Here is a 13,387-nt window from a genome sequence, read left to right as displayed (position 1 = left end):
CAAGAAAGTTACTGCTCTTAAAAAATAAAAATAAACAGAAATGCATACTAAATCAAAATTGTGGGATTTAATCAAATCAAACTCTCTGAGGTTAGTTTAGGAGTTACAAACATTGACCTTTATATATCCATGGACCAAGCTATATCCGCCATCTTTGATCGAAATTTTTTTGAATTGGTACCCATAAAGAAGCCATTGCAGTGTTCAAAATTAACGTCTACCGGCGCTACATCATCAAAAACTTTAGAGGGAAAGTAGATCTAGCGCTCTCGATGTATTTACACCGCTATTGATTAGTGGCGCCATTAGGGTAATACTTTTCAAAAAACTCAGATCAAAGATTTTGCTTGGCCGGGATTGCGAAACTTGGTCCAGGATATATAAAGGTCAGTGGTTACAAATGGTGAACCTTAACCTAAAGAAGTTTTATGGTAAAATAATCCATAGAAACCTTATAGAAATATACCGAGAAGTAAGTGGAGTAAATTAGATTTAAATATTATCATTTTAAGTACAAGAGACAAGAAAACATGAGATATTAAGGAAAAGTTTCTGTTTTATTTCGTAGTCATGGAAAATATTACATAATAACACCATCATCAAGCTCAGCTTATCATCCAGTTCACAATACAAATAAAAACAACTCGCGAAAATCCACAAGACTCACCAGAAGAGTCTCATAACACCACAATCTTGCTGAAAACCTGAAATTTCTAGGGACAATAAATCTTCTTTACAAGCAAAGTATTAGCAAAAAGGTTTGTAAATCAGAATTGTTTACTAAAAGAAGAATGATAGAAAGGAAAAAATATGTACACATAGTAAAGTCAATGGGTAGGTATTAATACAAAAGTCAAGAAGAGATTAGGCCTATGAAAAAGCTTAAAAATAGGGGTTAGTCAAAAAGAATGAAGAAAAGAAAAGTAAAACCAAAATGCTTTATGATTTACATGTCAGCATCGTCTCCTTGGAAAAGATCAAGATCTTGAGGAACGTCTTCATAAATGTTGACGTCATCATCAGTGTGTTCCTCCTTCATCACCTCCTCCTCCTCACGATCACTGTCGTCATCCGTGCGACGCCCACTACCGCCCCCAAACTTTACCACCCTCTCATCTGTCACCTCAAAACTTGTGGTAGCCGAACCACCATCAACACTGCCTACACATTGCGAAACTACACGCCTAGAATCCTGAGAAGTGTTCGTGTTTATGGTTTGAACATCATCCTCTTCCTTGCGAGCCTTCCTCCCTCCAGTCTCCCTCTTATCTTTAACTGGCTCTGTCACCTTGCGTCGTGTTAAAAGAGGTTCCTCACCAGCCTTCTTCTGATACACACTTCCATTCATTACCTTAGCTGGAGTCTCACTAGAGGAAGATTTTCTTTTCGGTTCTTTCTTTTCAACAAACACTACATCATCATCGTCGTCATCATCAACAACTTTAGGCTTATCAATCTTCTCATCACCGTTCTTTGAGTTTGTTGAAAGTCTCCTTCCTTCTTTGCTGTCTGCTTCTCGTTCTCTAATATCATTGTCCTGGTCCTCTTCAAAAAGATCTCTCTTCGTTTGTACAGGTTCAATGACCACCACATCTTTGGATACTCTACTTTCACGTCGTTTGTGCGTCGATGATTGTGACGAGGAGCGTGCTGTGACGATGTCTTCTTCTGTACACATTTCAATCTCTTTAAGACGTTGTTCCAATGATTCTATAGGAAAGAATAAAATCTTTGATAGGAATAATAGAAAACAGATACAACAACACTGCTTTTAGATCTGAAAACACCATATTTCAATTTCACTAACAATATCCTAATTTAAAACACATTATCACACCTGTCAATTGCACTTTAGTTTCTTCGAGTAATTTCCTTGTCTTCTCATTGTGTTTGGCTGGTTTATAAAATAACCTTGGTGTAGATCTTAATTGAATGAGACCTTGGAAGCTGTCATAATGTTTCTTCAATTCAACGTTCTGTAATGTGGAAAAGTAAAACGAAAGTAACAAAATGAGAACAGCATCTATAAAAAGCATCATGTATTTTGAAAATTATTACAAACTTTTTGAAACATCAATAATAAAGCATTCAATGCGCTCACTAATTCTGTCATGTCGATCTTAAATTCCAACTTGCGTAATTCCTCTTGTTTGTTCCTGCGTGTTTCAAAAAGTTCTCGCTTTTCATTTTGTGCATCTTCTTGTTCTTTCTTAACTTGTTCCTCTACTTTGGTCAGTTTCTCTTCTCGTTTTGACTCCTTAAAGTGAAATGAACTACTATATTGACCAGGTCATATTAAAAAAGGCAGGGCAGCGTCCAAAAATGGTACTTTTTCTAATATTTTAAAAGCCTATTTTTACCGACATTCAAGTGATTTTAAGAGGGGCAGTGTCAGTTTATCTAGTTTATAGTATCATAACATAAAAAGTCCACAATAATGTTTGTACCTGTTCAGATTTGATCTGACTTTCTCTTTTGAATTGGCGCAAGGTTCCCATTAAAACGCCAAGCATCCTCCGATTCCTGTAAAACAAAAAGGGGAAATGATCAAAATATTGTCTAAAACAATAGTTGGAAAACCAAAATTTTGAAAATGGAGCAACTAAAATACCTGTTGACACTTGCTTTGTCTTGCATCATCGGACGCTTTGGCACTTCAACAGGTTTTCCAGTAGCAACAACTGACGAGTGGATAGCAGGCTGTAATGAAAATGGGAATGAGAATACTAAAAAAGTTAAAATCAAGATCCAACACAAAAAATATATCTAATTCTAGTATTGATTTTGTTGTCTTGAAAGATGACTGACAAAATATGCTTGGTTGTGGGATAGATAGAGATTGCTTTATATCTTTTTTTTTCAAAAAAGTTTTAGAACTCACTTTCTTTTCTTCATCTTCCTCTTCTCCCTCGCTATCCAGTTTTTTGTTCTTCTGTGCAACCACTGACGAGACTGTGCTCAATCTAGAAATAACAAAGTAACATTGTGTGAAGTCCAAACATGTAAAGTGTATTTAAAAAAATTGTTGTTGAAGAATTAGCACTATGCAAATAAATTATGAAGAGTGGAACCTTTTTATGTACATATTGGACGTCCTACCTTCGCCGCTCTCCAGCAGCACGTTTTTCTGGTGGTTGGTCGTTGCTACTGCTACCTAATGAAGTTCTTTTCAATTGGAACCTTCTCTGAGATGTCGCTGACAGTCTATAACAAAGAAAATTTCTGCTAAAAAAAATGGCTAGTTCTCTCACATGGAAGAATGAGGCCTTGTTGTGTCTTGTTATGATAAGAAAGAAGATGATGGCAGCTGATTACCTTCTATTCTCATGTGGATCTCTCCCTGTCAGCTTCTTGATGTTTTGATTCACGCCATCCAAATTTTCTTTCAATGCATCCCGTTCTGATTGCAATTTCAAGAGCGCATCTGCGGACATTTTTACTTTGCTTTTTATTCCTTGACAAAAAAAAATTCTATTAAATGATACTTATTATGCGATCAATTATAGATTTAGAAAAGAGATTTGCAAAGTAATTAAGTTTATTTCATCAAAAACTGCGAGATACAGTGTGTTACAATGAATAATCGTGTTTGAAACCCTAAAAATGGCAAATTCTGATAAATGTCTATGAGCAATATCAATAAATAAAAAAGTTACAAAGGATCATAGAAAAAATAATACAAACAGTTTTGATAGTCAAATAAATGAGACAAACAAACGTTGAGAGAGTTTAGAAAGGCTTTCAGACAATCAGCAAAAACTTTGGGATTAGCACCAGTTAAAAATATTGTTTTATCTTACTCAAGATCGTTTTTAATGTCCTTCAAGCATCCAGATGTACCTCAGACTTCCTGTTGGAAATAGATTTTCTGAAAGTTTTATGAAACCTCAACGGAATACTCCCTTATCCACTCGAAAATAAATATGGTCTGTATTCCATGAAATAAAATTTATTCCTCATCTAAAATATCAAAATCATCATAATTGTTTCTCATACTTGAAACCGATGGAATGATATCATTTTCAATAAAGAAGTTTTCAACATCTGCTGTATAGAAAATCTTATCAAGATGATCCAACATTTTGATATAATTTCCAATCAACGTACCAGCTTTATAAACTTGAAGAGCTGGTAGTGCACTTAATTTGAATTGCAAGCTCAGACCTGCTTTTGTTGCTGAGATTTTACAGAATTTAACATGACTGTATTGTTTGGCAAGACAATCCAGACACTCGTTCATTTTAATACAGCCAGGAACACTCTCATCGCACAAGTGTACAATAACAATGATACTTTTATCTTCATTCTCGATGACATTCAGCAGCTCGTCGCTGGTCTGCAAATCAAAAAGTTGACCAAATTTCGTCATGTTTAGTTTGATTTTATTTTCCATTTCTGTTTGCATTTGTTCCAAACGCTTCTGATGGTATTCTTTCAAAAACTCATCATCCTCAAAATCAAATTCATCATCACTATTCTCGTTCTTCACTTCATCAGTATGTTTATTAGGATCGGCTGTAAAAGCAGTCTTTTTATGGTACTCAATCTTTTCTTTAGTGGCAATATTATCTTCAATCTTACACAAGTTTTTGTATTGTTTATAATCCTCTAAAACTCCCTTTGGTCCAGTTTGGGGACCATCATAAGCTGGCATGTCATTTTGTTTTGCATCCAATGGGCCACTATCTTCGCCATCAGAATCAGAAACATATGAAGCTGTTTTATCTCCTGTTAATTTACTATCTAAATCTGCCATTTTTATCTGATCTAAAAATGTAATGATATTGACATGATTTTCCCTGTTTAAATATTAATTTATTCAAGATTTTATTTAGAGATTTAAAGGTGTTTTTGGATGAAAGGTGATTTTAAAGGTTTCAAAGTGTTTTAACTTTTAACTAGCTTAACAGTCCAACAAGCTAACGCAATATTAAAATATTTTTGATTGATCAAAATTGACAGCTGAAAAATAAAAACCCCAAATATTATCTTCAATGAGATTATAGAAAAGAAATTGGAGACAATGGCATCACCAATATCCTCTAGCTTTGTTCCTGATATAATTCGAAGATATTATTCAACTTCACAAAACTAAAGGCCTGTTCGCTGACCATAAAATGCTGAGTGGGTAGCGGCCTTAAAAGAAAATCTTGCACCATGACATTCTAAATTAAAAAAAAAAATCAAATTCAAATCAAAGGTACTTGAAATTTTGGTGACTTTTTATACGAAGCGGCTAACCGTAAAAAGGTGTATTGTAATTTCCGCACTAAGATTCTAGTTACTTTTCAGGAAACTTTACGCTATTTTCCCCGGGATAACGAGCATGAGATTCGAAAGGGTTTCTAAAGGTACGGAAAATTCTCGTGTTTACTTACGAAACTGCCAAACTTTCCGAAGCTTATTTTTCAACTTTTACCGCTAGAGATGGTAAAGGCATATTAGCGCAATCTTATGCAAAACAACGGTAGCGTACCTTAGGCTTAAGTGGATAAATTTTGGCGGGGATTAAATTTGGCGAATTTGGCGAATTTGGCCAAAATTCGCCAAATTAAATACTCGCCAAAATTAACAAAAAGAGAATTATGTGAAAAATCACAACTTTTTAGTATATTTTTGAGTAATTTTCACCCATTTCAGTGTGACAAAATTTCCAATTCGCCAAATTAAATCCTCGCCATATTTTACGAAATTGAACTATCGCCAAATTAAATCCCCGCCAAAAATCGTATTTTGGCCAATCGCCAAATTAAATCCACGCGAGAAACGAGATCTAACATCGTAATTTCTACTTTCATAGCGAATTTAACTCCTCATTCAAATAATTAATTTTCAAGTGCTTTTTCATAGCCAAATTCAATACGTTCGTAAACTATGCCAGCATGCCTTTTATTTAACTTATAATTTATTTATTATTTTAGATTTATAACAGGACCAAAGGTAATATCAGATACTTGTAACTGTTTGCGTAATCCTGTATAAATATTCAATAAAAACTAAAAACTTCAAGACAGGGAAATTTAAAGCTCGAATCTTTAAAAGTAAAACAATGCCTTAAACTTAATATTCAAATCTACTTTGTGTAATATTCATTAAAATCTTTAATACAATCTTGAAGGGCTTTGAAAACACCATCTGAACTTGCTTTATGTCCAGCATCTACGAAATGTGATGTGGTAGGAATAGATTCTTTCTTTAGTTGATCTACCAGATCCCTTGCAAATCGATCAGGGCAAACTTCATCACCTGTCCCTTGAACAACCCATGTTTTGACAGGACCTGTGGTACCCTCTTTTAATTTCTTGACATCTTCCATCAAAGTTAAGGGATGCTCAAAAGTACCCCTCAAAAATAAACGAGCTTCGAAAAATGATACTGAAAGAGCTGTTGGAAATTCACCTTCCGAAACCTAACAAAAGAAAGAAAAAGAATAATAGGGTATCCTTTGGAAATGAAGTCCATTTCATAAACTTATTGTCTTCTTCTTTCAGAAAATGATATCAGTACACCTGCAAAACAATGGGAAGACAAACCTTTAAAGGGTACAATAATTTTGATTCATCTTCTTCCACAAGATTATTTTCAAAAACATAAAATCTCCAGATTGCATCTCTATCGCCTCTTAGAATCATTTTTTCATACAATCTTATCATTCTTTCTGAATCATTAGGGTCAAGGGTTTGCTCTTGTGAGTTCTTTGCTTCATTTGAAGCTAGCTCAAAGAATGTATTGAACTCTGCCAAACGTTTTGCATCTGCTTCAAAAGGTTTTTGCGAATACACAGCATCAAACTCATCCTTTGTGTTCAAAAAGATTCCGCGGATGATAAGGCCCAGACATTTTGATGGATAGTTTTCTGCATAATACAATCCCAATGTACTTCCCCAAGAACCACCAAATACCAACCACTGAGATATCCCTAGAATTAAAAAATTCAGCAAAATTGACTTGATTCACTAAACTCTGAAAGAGTAAATTTCTTTGTATTGGAAAGAGGAAAGATAAACTTAGATTTTCATGGATAGAATAATAAATTTGATTTGTTAGATCAAATGTTTAAAAGAATTAAAAACTTTACTAGTACTTAAGAACATTAAAAATCGACATATTGAAATTGAACCTTAAAAACTTCTTCAAGGTTACAACAATTTCTTTGTTCCATTGATTAAAAATGATAATTAACTGTAAAAATTACCTTTGAATTTCAATTTGATCAAAAAAACTTGTGGCCAGAAAATGGAGAAAATAATATGTTAAATTTCATGAAAATACATCAAGTATAGGTTTGAGATAAATTCATTACATGTCTTGCTATCTTTTGATTCAAAGAACCAAATTTGATAAATGACCCACAAGATTTAAGTTTATTTTTCAGTTTGTCAAAAGTCATAGAACACAAGAAAGTTTTCTTGAAAGGAAAAAACTTTTTTGTGGTGCACCTGGTACAGCCATACATTAGCTTTTTACCGGAAATTCGAAAAAGAGTCTAGTCTTACCTAGTTCTTGTCTGATTTTTTCAAAGTCAGCTGCCATTTGAGTGATTGAAATATCTTTATACATTGGCATATTTTTGTGACCATCTCTAACACTTGGCAGAGAATTTCCTGTACCTCTTTGATCAATCTCAACAACAAAATATTGCTCTTTGTTAAAGAACTTTTCGTTTATACCATCATAATCGGCTACACAATTACCAGGACCACCATGAACAAATAATACTGGAATGCCAGTAGAGTTTCCCCAGGTTCTATACCATAATTTTATACCATTTCCCACATCAAATAAACTTTCTTTGGTTTCAGAGGACATTGCTTTTTAACAAGGAAGTGAACTTTCCTTTCCTTAAAAACGGATAAAGTATAATCACACAAAATTTCACAAACTGGTCCTATATTTACTGAAATTGAAACACAATGGTTATTACATTACTAATAAAACTTTAACATTAAAGAGTCAACGGAAAAATTCTTGCTTGGATTAAAGACTTTCTGTCAGGAAGATCACAGTTGTAAGAGGCACAAATTTCTGAAAGCTCCCCAGTTACATCAGGGGTTCCCGAGGAACCATTTTAGGGCCCTTGTTGTTTCTCGTTTATATGATATGCCTTTAACGATAGAGTCATCACTTCCACTCTTTGCGGACGATTCTCCAAAAGATTTTAAAAAAGCTGGTAGGCAGTCGTGAGCTCCAAAACGATCTTAATAACTTGGTTCACTGGGTAAATAACTGGCCTATGGAATTTGCAATGATTGGACAAATGCGAACTTATCCGTATCACAAATAAAAAAAGATAATTGACACTTATTTTTCTATTCATGGTACGTCTAACTTGAGAATGTTGACTAAGCAGAGCTACCTCAGCGTAACCATGACGAAAAATCTAAATTGGAAAAAAACACATTAGCAACATCATCATATCAAAAGCAACTAATGGCTTTATCTTCAGCAAATTCTTCACTATTGTATTTGACAAAGAATCGAAACTCTTATGTTACAAAGTATTCATACAGCCAATCTTGGAATTCACTAGCTCTCTTTGGAGTCCAAATAGCACACAACACTGCTCATCAACAATTTAGAAATGGTACACAGAAAGGCCATTGGTTGGGTGGTGAATAAGTGGCAATATGTCTTTAGTTCAACTCGAATCATCAAATAACAAAAACTGACGCCATTGAAAACTAGAAGATAAATAACATGTTTGAAGTTATACTATTTGACATCTACAATAATTAAAAAGTTTTGGACAATAAATTAAAGCCACTACGTCAACGTTGTATGTAAATATCAGATAGAAACGGCAACATGCACAATTGAAAATCTACGAGAACTCATACTTTCCCTTCACCACCCACTTATAGAACAAATTACCTTCACATATATCAAATATTACAAAGAAATATTACAAAGAAATTCACAGTATAGCAGAAGTAGAAAAATCATATGAAACCTAATTAGAATTTATTATGACTCAGAATAAATACACTTCAACACCTTCATTTTCTTGTTCACTTTTCAATTTTTGCTTTTGTTTTGTTTTTTCTGACTCTTGATAATCACCATTTTTTTCCAATGAGCCTTTTCAGAATTTTTAAACTGATAAACTATTTATTCACTATTTTTTTACTATTTTACTATTTATTACTGAGTTATTATTGTATAATATATTTCTTCCCTTTTTTAAACTTTTTATTTTAATGAACAAGTTTTTGTTAAATATTTGTGATGTTAGCTTTTTTATTAGGCTTTTAAGCAAATAAAAGGATAGAAATAGAAATACTGTAGATAAGTCATGAAAATTTAGTCATCTGCTTTAAAATTACATAAACCTTTGAAATTTGTGACTCCCCAAGCGATTTCAATTACCCGTCTGTGACCGGCTTTTTGCCTGCTTAGGCCGTTCGGGCCATATAAAAGGCCGATAAAAGTCCGCTACAGAAAGCGGCCTTAGCAGCATTATAAATTGGCCAAGTTACCGGTTTGCTGTTTTTGCTGGCCGCTTTTTTTCTCTTTTCGTTTGACGGCTTTAGGTACGACTGCAAAAAGTTTTATTATCTGGTGTCTTTACTTTTTATTGACTGTCAAGAATGTCAAGAATGTCAAGAATATTGACGTTTGAATGTTTATCATAACATTCGAATCTCTTCAAAACGTTCGAATAAAGACAAAAAGGATTCAAAATTTTAAAGAATGCTGTGACAGACTTTTTTTAAATCAAAACAAAAGGAAGGAAGAAGAAACAAGCTAGATGCTGAATGGACCTACCTGATGATGAAAGTTAGATAGCAATGCGAGGAGAAAAATGAAAAAAATCAGTCAGAAAATATAGTGTTTAGCGAAAATGCACAACACAACAAAAATCTGCAAAAACAGCGATTTCCGGCATTTTCAACCAGAAAAAATTTGTTCTCAAAAATCGAACTCTGCCATGTTTTGAGCATTGCGAATACGCATCTCTCTGCAAAAAATCAGAACAAACTAAGGATAAAAATTCGAGAAAATGTCAAAAAACCGGTTTTTCCGGCATATTTCCGGCATTTTCGGCCGGAAAAAAAATGTTTTTCGAAAATCGGGCTCTGTCACATTTTAGGTATTGTCATTTTGCATCAGTGAGCAAAATTTCATAAAAAAATATAAAGTACAGCTCGAGAAATTCAAGAAATACTGTCTTTCCGGCGAAAATAGGTTGTTCTGGCGATTTTTAAATAGTTCTGGCTTCAAAAATCAATTTTATTGAAAATTGAAACATGCTTGATGGTGGCATTGCTATTACTAATGTTTTTGAATGAAAAAACAACCAATTATAAGGAAAAAGTCCAATGAAAATCCAGAAAAACAGCATTTTCGGCCGTAAAAATTTTTTTCTCAAAAATTGAGCTCGGCCATGTTTTGGGCATTGTTAATACGTATCTTTGAGCAAAAAAATCAGAAAAAACTAATGATAAAATCTTGAGAAAGCGCCAAAAAACCAGTTTTCCGGCATATTTCCGGCATTTTCGGCCGGAAAAAAATGTTTTTCGAAAATTGGGCTCTGTCCCAACCAAGATCACTCACTGCATATGGCAACCTAACCGATGCAAAAGAACATTTATCACCTAAAGCAAGATTTGAATGATTCACCGTTCAAAGATGAATAATTTTGTGTAACCATTGCGAGTATTGACTTAAAATCTTTTGAACAACTTTCGGCTGTTTTGCAGCCAGTTTATTTCTTTACTTTGGGCTCACTTTTTGGGTCTTTTCAAGATATTGTCCTCCAGTAACTGTAATTATTAGAGTCTATGCCCGGTTGAACAACTGTCTCGATGTAAGTCCCTACTGGCATCTAGTCAAAAATCAGAGTGACGTTACGTATCCTTTCTCTGGAATGGCCCTTTTGATTATTGTTGTTGTTTCCCTTGCATCCATTGAAACCTGGAGTTATTGAGATATTTGCTGGAGTTTTAATTATCCAATGTGACATTGTACCTAGTACAAGGTCTATGGCCGATTAGCTGAATGTAACAATTCAATTGTGATACAGTTTTTTCGAAATCAAAAAGGGCTAGATGTTGTGCGTTAAGCCATTGCAGGCAAAAAAAAGTGAATATCGGAAAAAATATTGTTGCTATTGTTTTCGAAAACCCCTGGAAAACCTGTGAAGCTTCTGATTGGTCAAGCGCTGGAATCCACTGCACACTTTTCAGCAAAAGTACGCTATCTAGCTGGTTTACAAATCTATGAAAATTACTCGAATGGCAAATATGAGATTCTAACATGGTAGAGTAGAGCTGCGAGCAAAGCTGCATAGTTTATTTGTTGAACTATTCACTCGATTGATATTTTTTATCACAACCACGTGTTACTTTTACTGAGAACTATGACTTAAATCCATCGGCGTATTTAAATTTTGTTTTTGTTTGACTTGATTCTATCAGCTAATATTAAAGGTTTTATTACAAGTGCAACACACCTTTAGTAAATTAACTTTGGCGGGGATTAAATTTGGCGAAAATTACCAAATTAAATTCATGCCAAAATAATGCACTTATAGTATCTTTTGCTGTCTTGCTACATATGTGTTCTTTTGTTTTAGTTTTTTTTTTAAAGGCGTCTTTACATTTTGTTTATTTACTTTTCGAGCTAAATTTGTGGTTATTCTAAAGAGAACATCTTTTGGCAGGAATTTAATTTGGTGGACTGGGCCAAAATCATCCAGATTTAACTTTTCCTGCCCATTCGCCAAATTTGGATTATTGTTTTCTTCCCCCAAATGTTCTCTATTTTAAGGCAAATAAATTCCCACCAAATTTAATTTTTGGAAGCTAGTAGCCATTATAAATTCTCTCTTTTTACTTTTGTTAAGATTACTTTAAACTGTTAGGTTTACTATAATAATATTTATTGAAACTTTTCTAGCAGCAATTTTTTATTGTACAAGCAAGAAACATTCATTGATATTACATAGTTAAACATGATATGATTAAGTGACTGTCTTCAAACCCTAACTTGAATCTGGTCACACGAAATATTGAGAATATAAAGGAGGTCAAAGAGAGACAAGGGTGCCTTTCTGTTACGAGAGAATTCAAAATTGGAAGAGGTAACAAAGGTCAAATTTAGACAGGGGCATGTGCTTAGTCAGAGAGGAGACACGATTATAGAAGAGGTCAAACTGAGGCAGGGTTGTTTTTTTTACGAGGAAAATACAATTAGAGGAGGTCGTATTGGGGCAGGGAGTCTTTTCGTTAAAACGAAAAGAGTAAAAAAAAATAGTTTGAGCACAAATGAAGACCATAAAGCAAAGGCAAGGAATGGTCTTACTTCAGAAATATAAATGGTTTATAATATAAAAAGAGGCTCTTTTTTGGGTCAGCCCTTTTAAAATTACAGTTGTCTAATTTTATTAAAAGGTAACATAATTCATTTAACTTTATTTTTATGAATGAAAGCAAGAAAGAAAGAAAGGAAGAACTCAAAAAGATGGTAAATCTCTGGGGAAAAACTTTATTTGGAGATTGTTTGTCAATGAAGCTTCCAAACAAAAAGTTTGTTTTGTTTCTTTCGGTTGCCGGCAAACACATTGAACGGTCTTTTTACCGGACTTTAGCTTGATCGGCAGCTGCTGGCCGCTGCCGTGAAAGACAGAGGCTGCTTAGAAAGCTGCTTTAAAGTGAAACGAGAGTGGCCGATCCATAGCCGATAGAAAAAGAGGCGGGACCTGTAAAAGTAAAATCTTGGCCGCTAAAAAGCCGCTTTTCTACCGCTTTTTGGCAGGTACTTAAAATTGCTTGGGGAGTCACATTTAAGAACCATTAGTTTTGTGACCCCAAGTGAAGGGTTTTGAACATTCTTCATATATAACTAAAAATTAAATCTTTAAGAAATTATTTCTGCTCTCAACTTTTTCTTAAGGATCACTTTTTTGATCAAAAGGAAAATGATTTTCAGAATGGATAGTAGCCTGGATATCCAAGCTCAAAATTTTAGAAAAAACAAAATTTACCTCAGCATAGAAAGTTCTAAAATTATAGAGCTTGGTCTCTCTAGAGAATGAAAGTGCAAACCCATGTTTCCGAAACTTTCCTAGCCAACCCAGGGCAGGTCAAAAAAAAGTTAATAAAAAAGAGCCTTACAAGATCTAAAGCCATTAAAACATCTAAAGATTACACCAAAACCAACCATGTTTTCTTAAAAAATGAACTTGTCTCTGTTTCTTTTTTTTCATGTTTTGATGTAACAAAAAGCTGTATGTTCACTAGCAAATAGTGGGTTACCCTATTTTTGTTGCAGAATTTCTCCACGCCATGTAGATTGGCCCTTATGGCTTTAGCAAAGTGAGCACAAGCAAGAGGACTGCATTCTGATCTGAGAATGCAAATCACTCTAGGGAGGCCAGGCTGTAAAC

General features: G+C 34.0%; 3 protein-coding genes across 3 annotated transcripts; all 3 read right to left on the bottom strand.

Annotated features, from left to right (window-relative positions):
* Positions 1–538: 538 nt before the first annotated feature.
* Positions 539–3,467, bottom strand: LOC136818980 (pinin-like). Its single transcript, XM_067075171.1, has 8 exons — positions 3,316–3,467; positions 3,100–3,204; positions 2,882–2,963; positions 2,612–2,700; positions 2,448–2,523; positions 2,102–2,257; positions 1,838–1,976; positions 539–1,710 (listed from the first exon to the last, which is right to left on the bottom strand). The coding sequence occupies exons 1-8, from the start codon at positions 3,432–3,434 to the stop codon at positions 947–949; spliced, it is 1,530 nt and encodes a 509-aa protein (XP_066931272.1). The 5' UTR covers positions 3,435–3,467; the 3' UTR covers positions 539–946.
* A 53-nt stretch (positions 3,468–3,520) lies between these two features.
* LOC136818996 (phosducin-like protein) lies at positions 3,521–4,799 on the bottom strand. The gene has a single exon (XM_067075172.1). It carries the CDS (start codon positions 4,754–4,756, stop codon positions 3,950–3,952), a length of 807 nt encoding a protein of 268 aa, XP_066931273.1. The 5' UTR covers positions 4,757–4,799; the 3' UTR covers positions 3,521–3,949.
* Positions 4,800–6,060: 1,261 nt separating this feature from the next.
* On the bottom strand, positions 6,061–7,877 carry LOC136818964 (probable proline iminopeptidase). Its single transcript, XM_067075169.1, has 3 exons — positions 7,497–7,877; positions 6,534–6,919; positions 6,061–6,409 (listed from the first exon to the last, which is right to left on the bottom strand). Exons 1-3 carry the CDS (start codon positions 7,807–7,809, stop codon positions 6,074–6,076), a joined length of 1,035 nt encoding a protein of 344 aa, XP_066931270.1. The 5' UTR covers positions 7,810–7,877; the 3' UTR covers positions 6,061–6,073.
* Positions 7,878–13,387: the final 5,510 nt, after the last annotated feature.

The sequence above is a fragment of the Clytia hemisphaerica genome, unplaced genomic scaffold (genome assembly GCF_902728285.1).
Source record: "Clytia hemisphaerica strain Z4C2 unplaced genomic scaffold, Clytia hemisphaerica genome assembly, whole genome shotgun sequence".
Taxonomy (NCBI): domain Eukaryota; kingdom Metazoa; phylum Cnidaria; class Hydrozoa; order Leptothecata; family Clytiidae; genus Clytia; species Clytia hemisphaerica.
Note: the sequence above shows the minus strand (reverse complement) of the source record. Positions and strands in the feature narration are given on the sequence as shown.

Bases quoted from the DNA above. Each gene is read 5' to 3' on its own strand.
- LOC136818996 (XM_067075172.1), bottom strand. From the start codon at position 4,756: ATGGCAGATTTAGATAGTAAATTAACAGGAGATAAAACAGCTTCATAT.
- LOC136818980 (XM_067075171.1), bottom strand. From the start codon at position 3,434: ATGTCCGCAGATGCGCTCTTGAAATTGCAATCAGAACGGGATGCATTG. The intron at 2,964-3,099 runs GTAGGACGTCCA...TGTTATTTCTAG, and splicing joins GCTGCTGGAGAGCGGCGAAG to ATTGAGCACAGTCTCGTCAG. The intron at 2,524-2,611 runs GTATTTTAGTTG...TTTGTTTTACAG, and splicing joins GACAAAGCAAGTGTCAACAG to GAATCGGAGGATGCTTGGCG.
- LOC136818964 (XM_067075169.1), bottom strand. From the start codon at position 7,809: ATGTCCTCTGAAACCAAAGAAAGTTTATTTGATGTGGGAAATGGTATA. The intron at 6,920-7,496 runs GTAAGACTAGAC...TTTTAATTCTAG, and splicing joins AAAAATCAGACAAGAACTAG to GGATATCTCAGTGGTTGGTA. The intron at 6,410-6,533 runs GTTTGTCTTCCC...TTCTTTTGTTAG, and splicing joins AATTATTGTACCCTTTAAAG to GTTTCGGAAGGTGAATTTCC.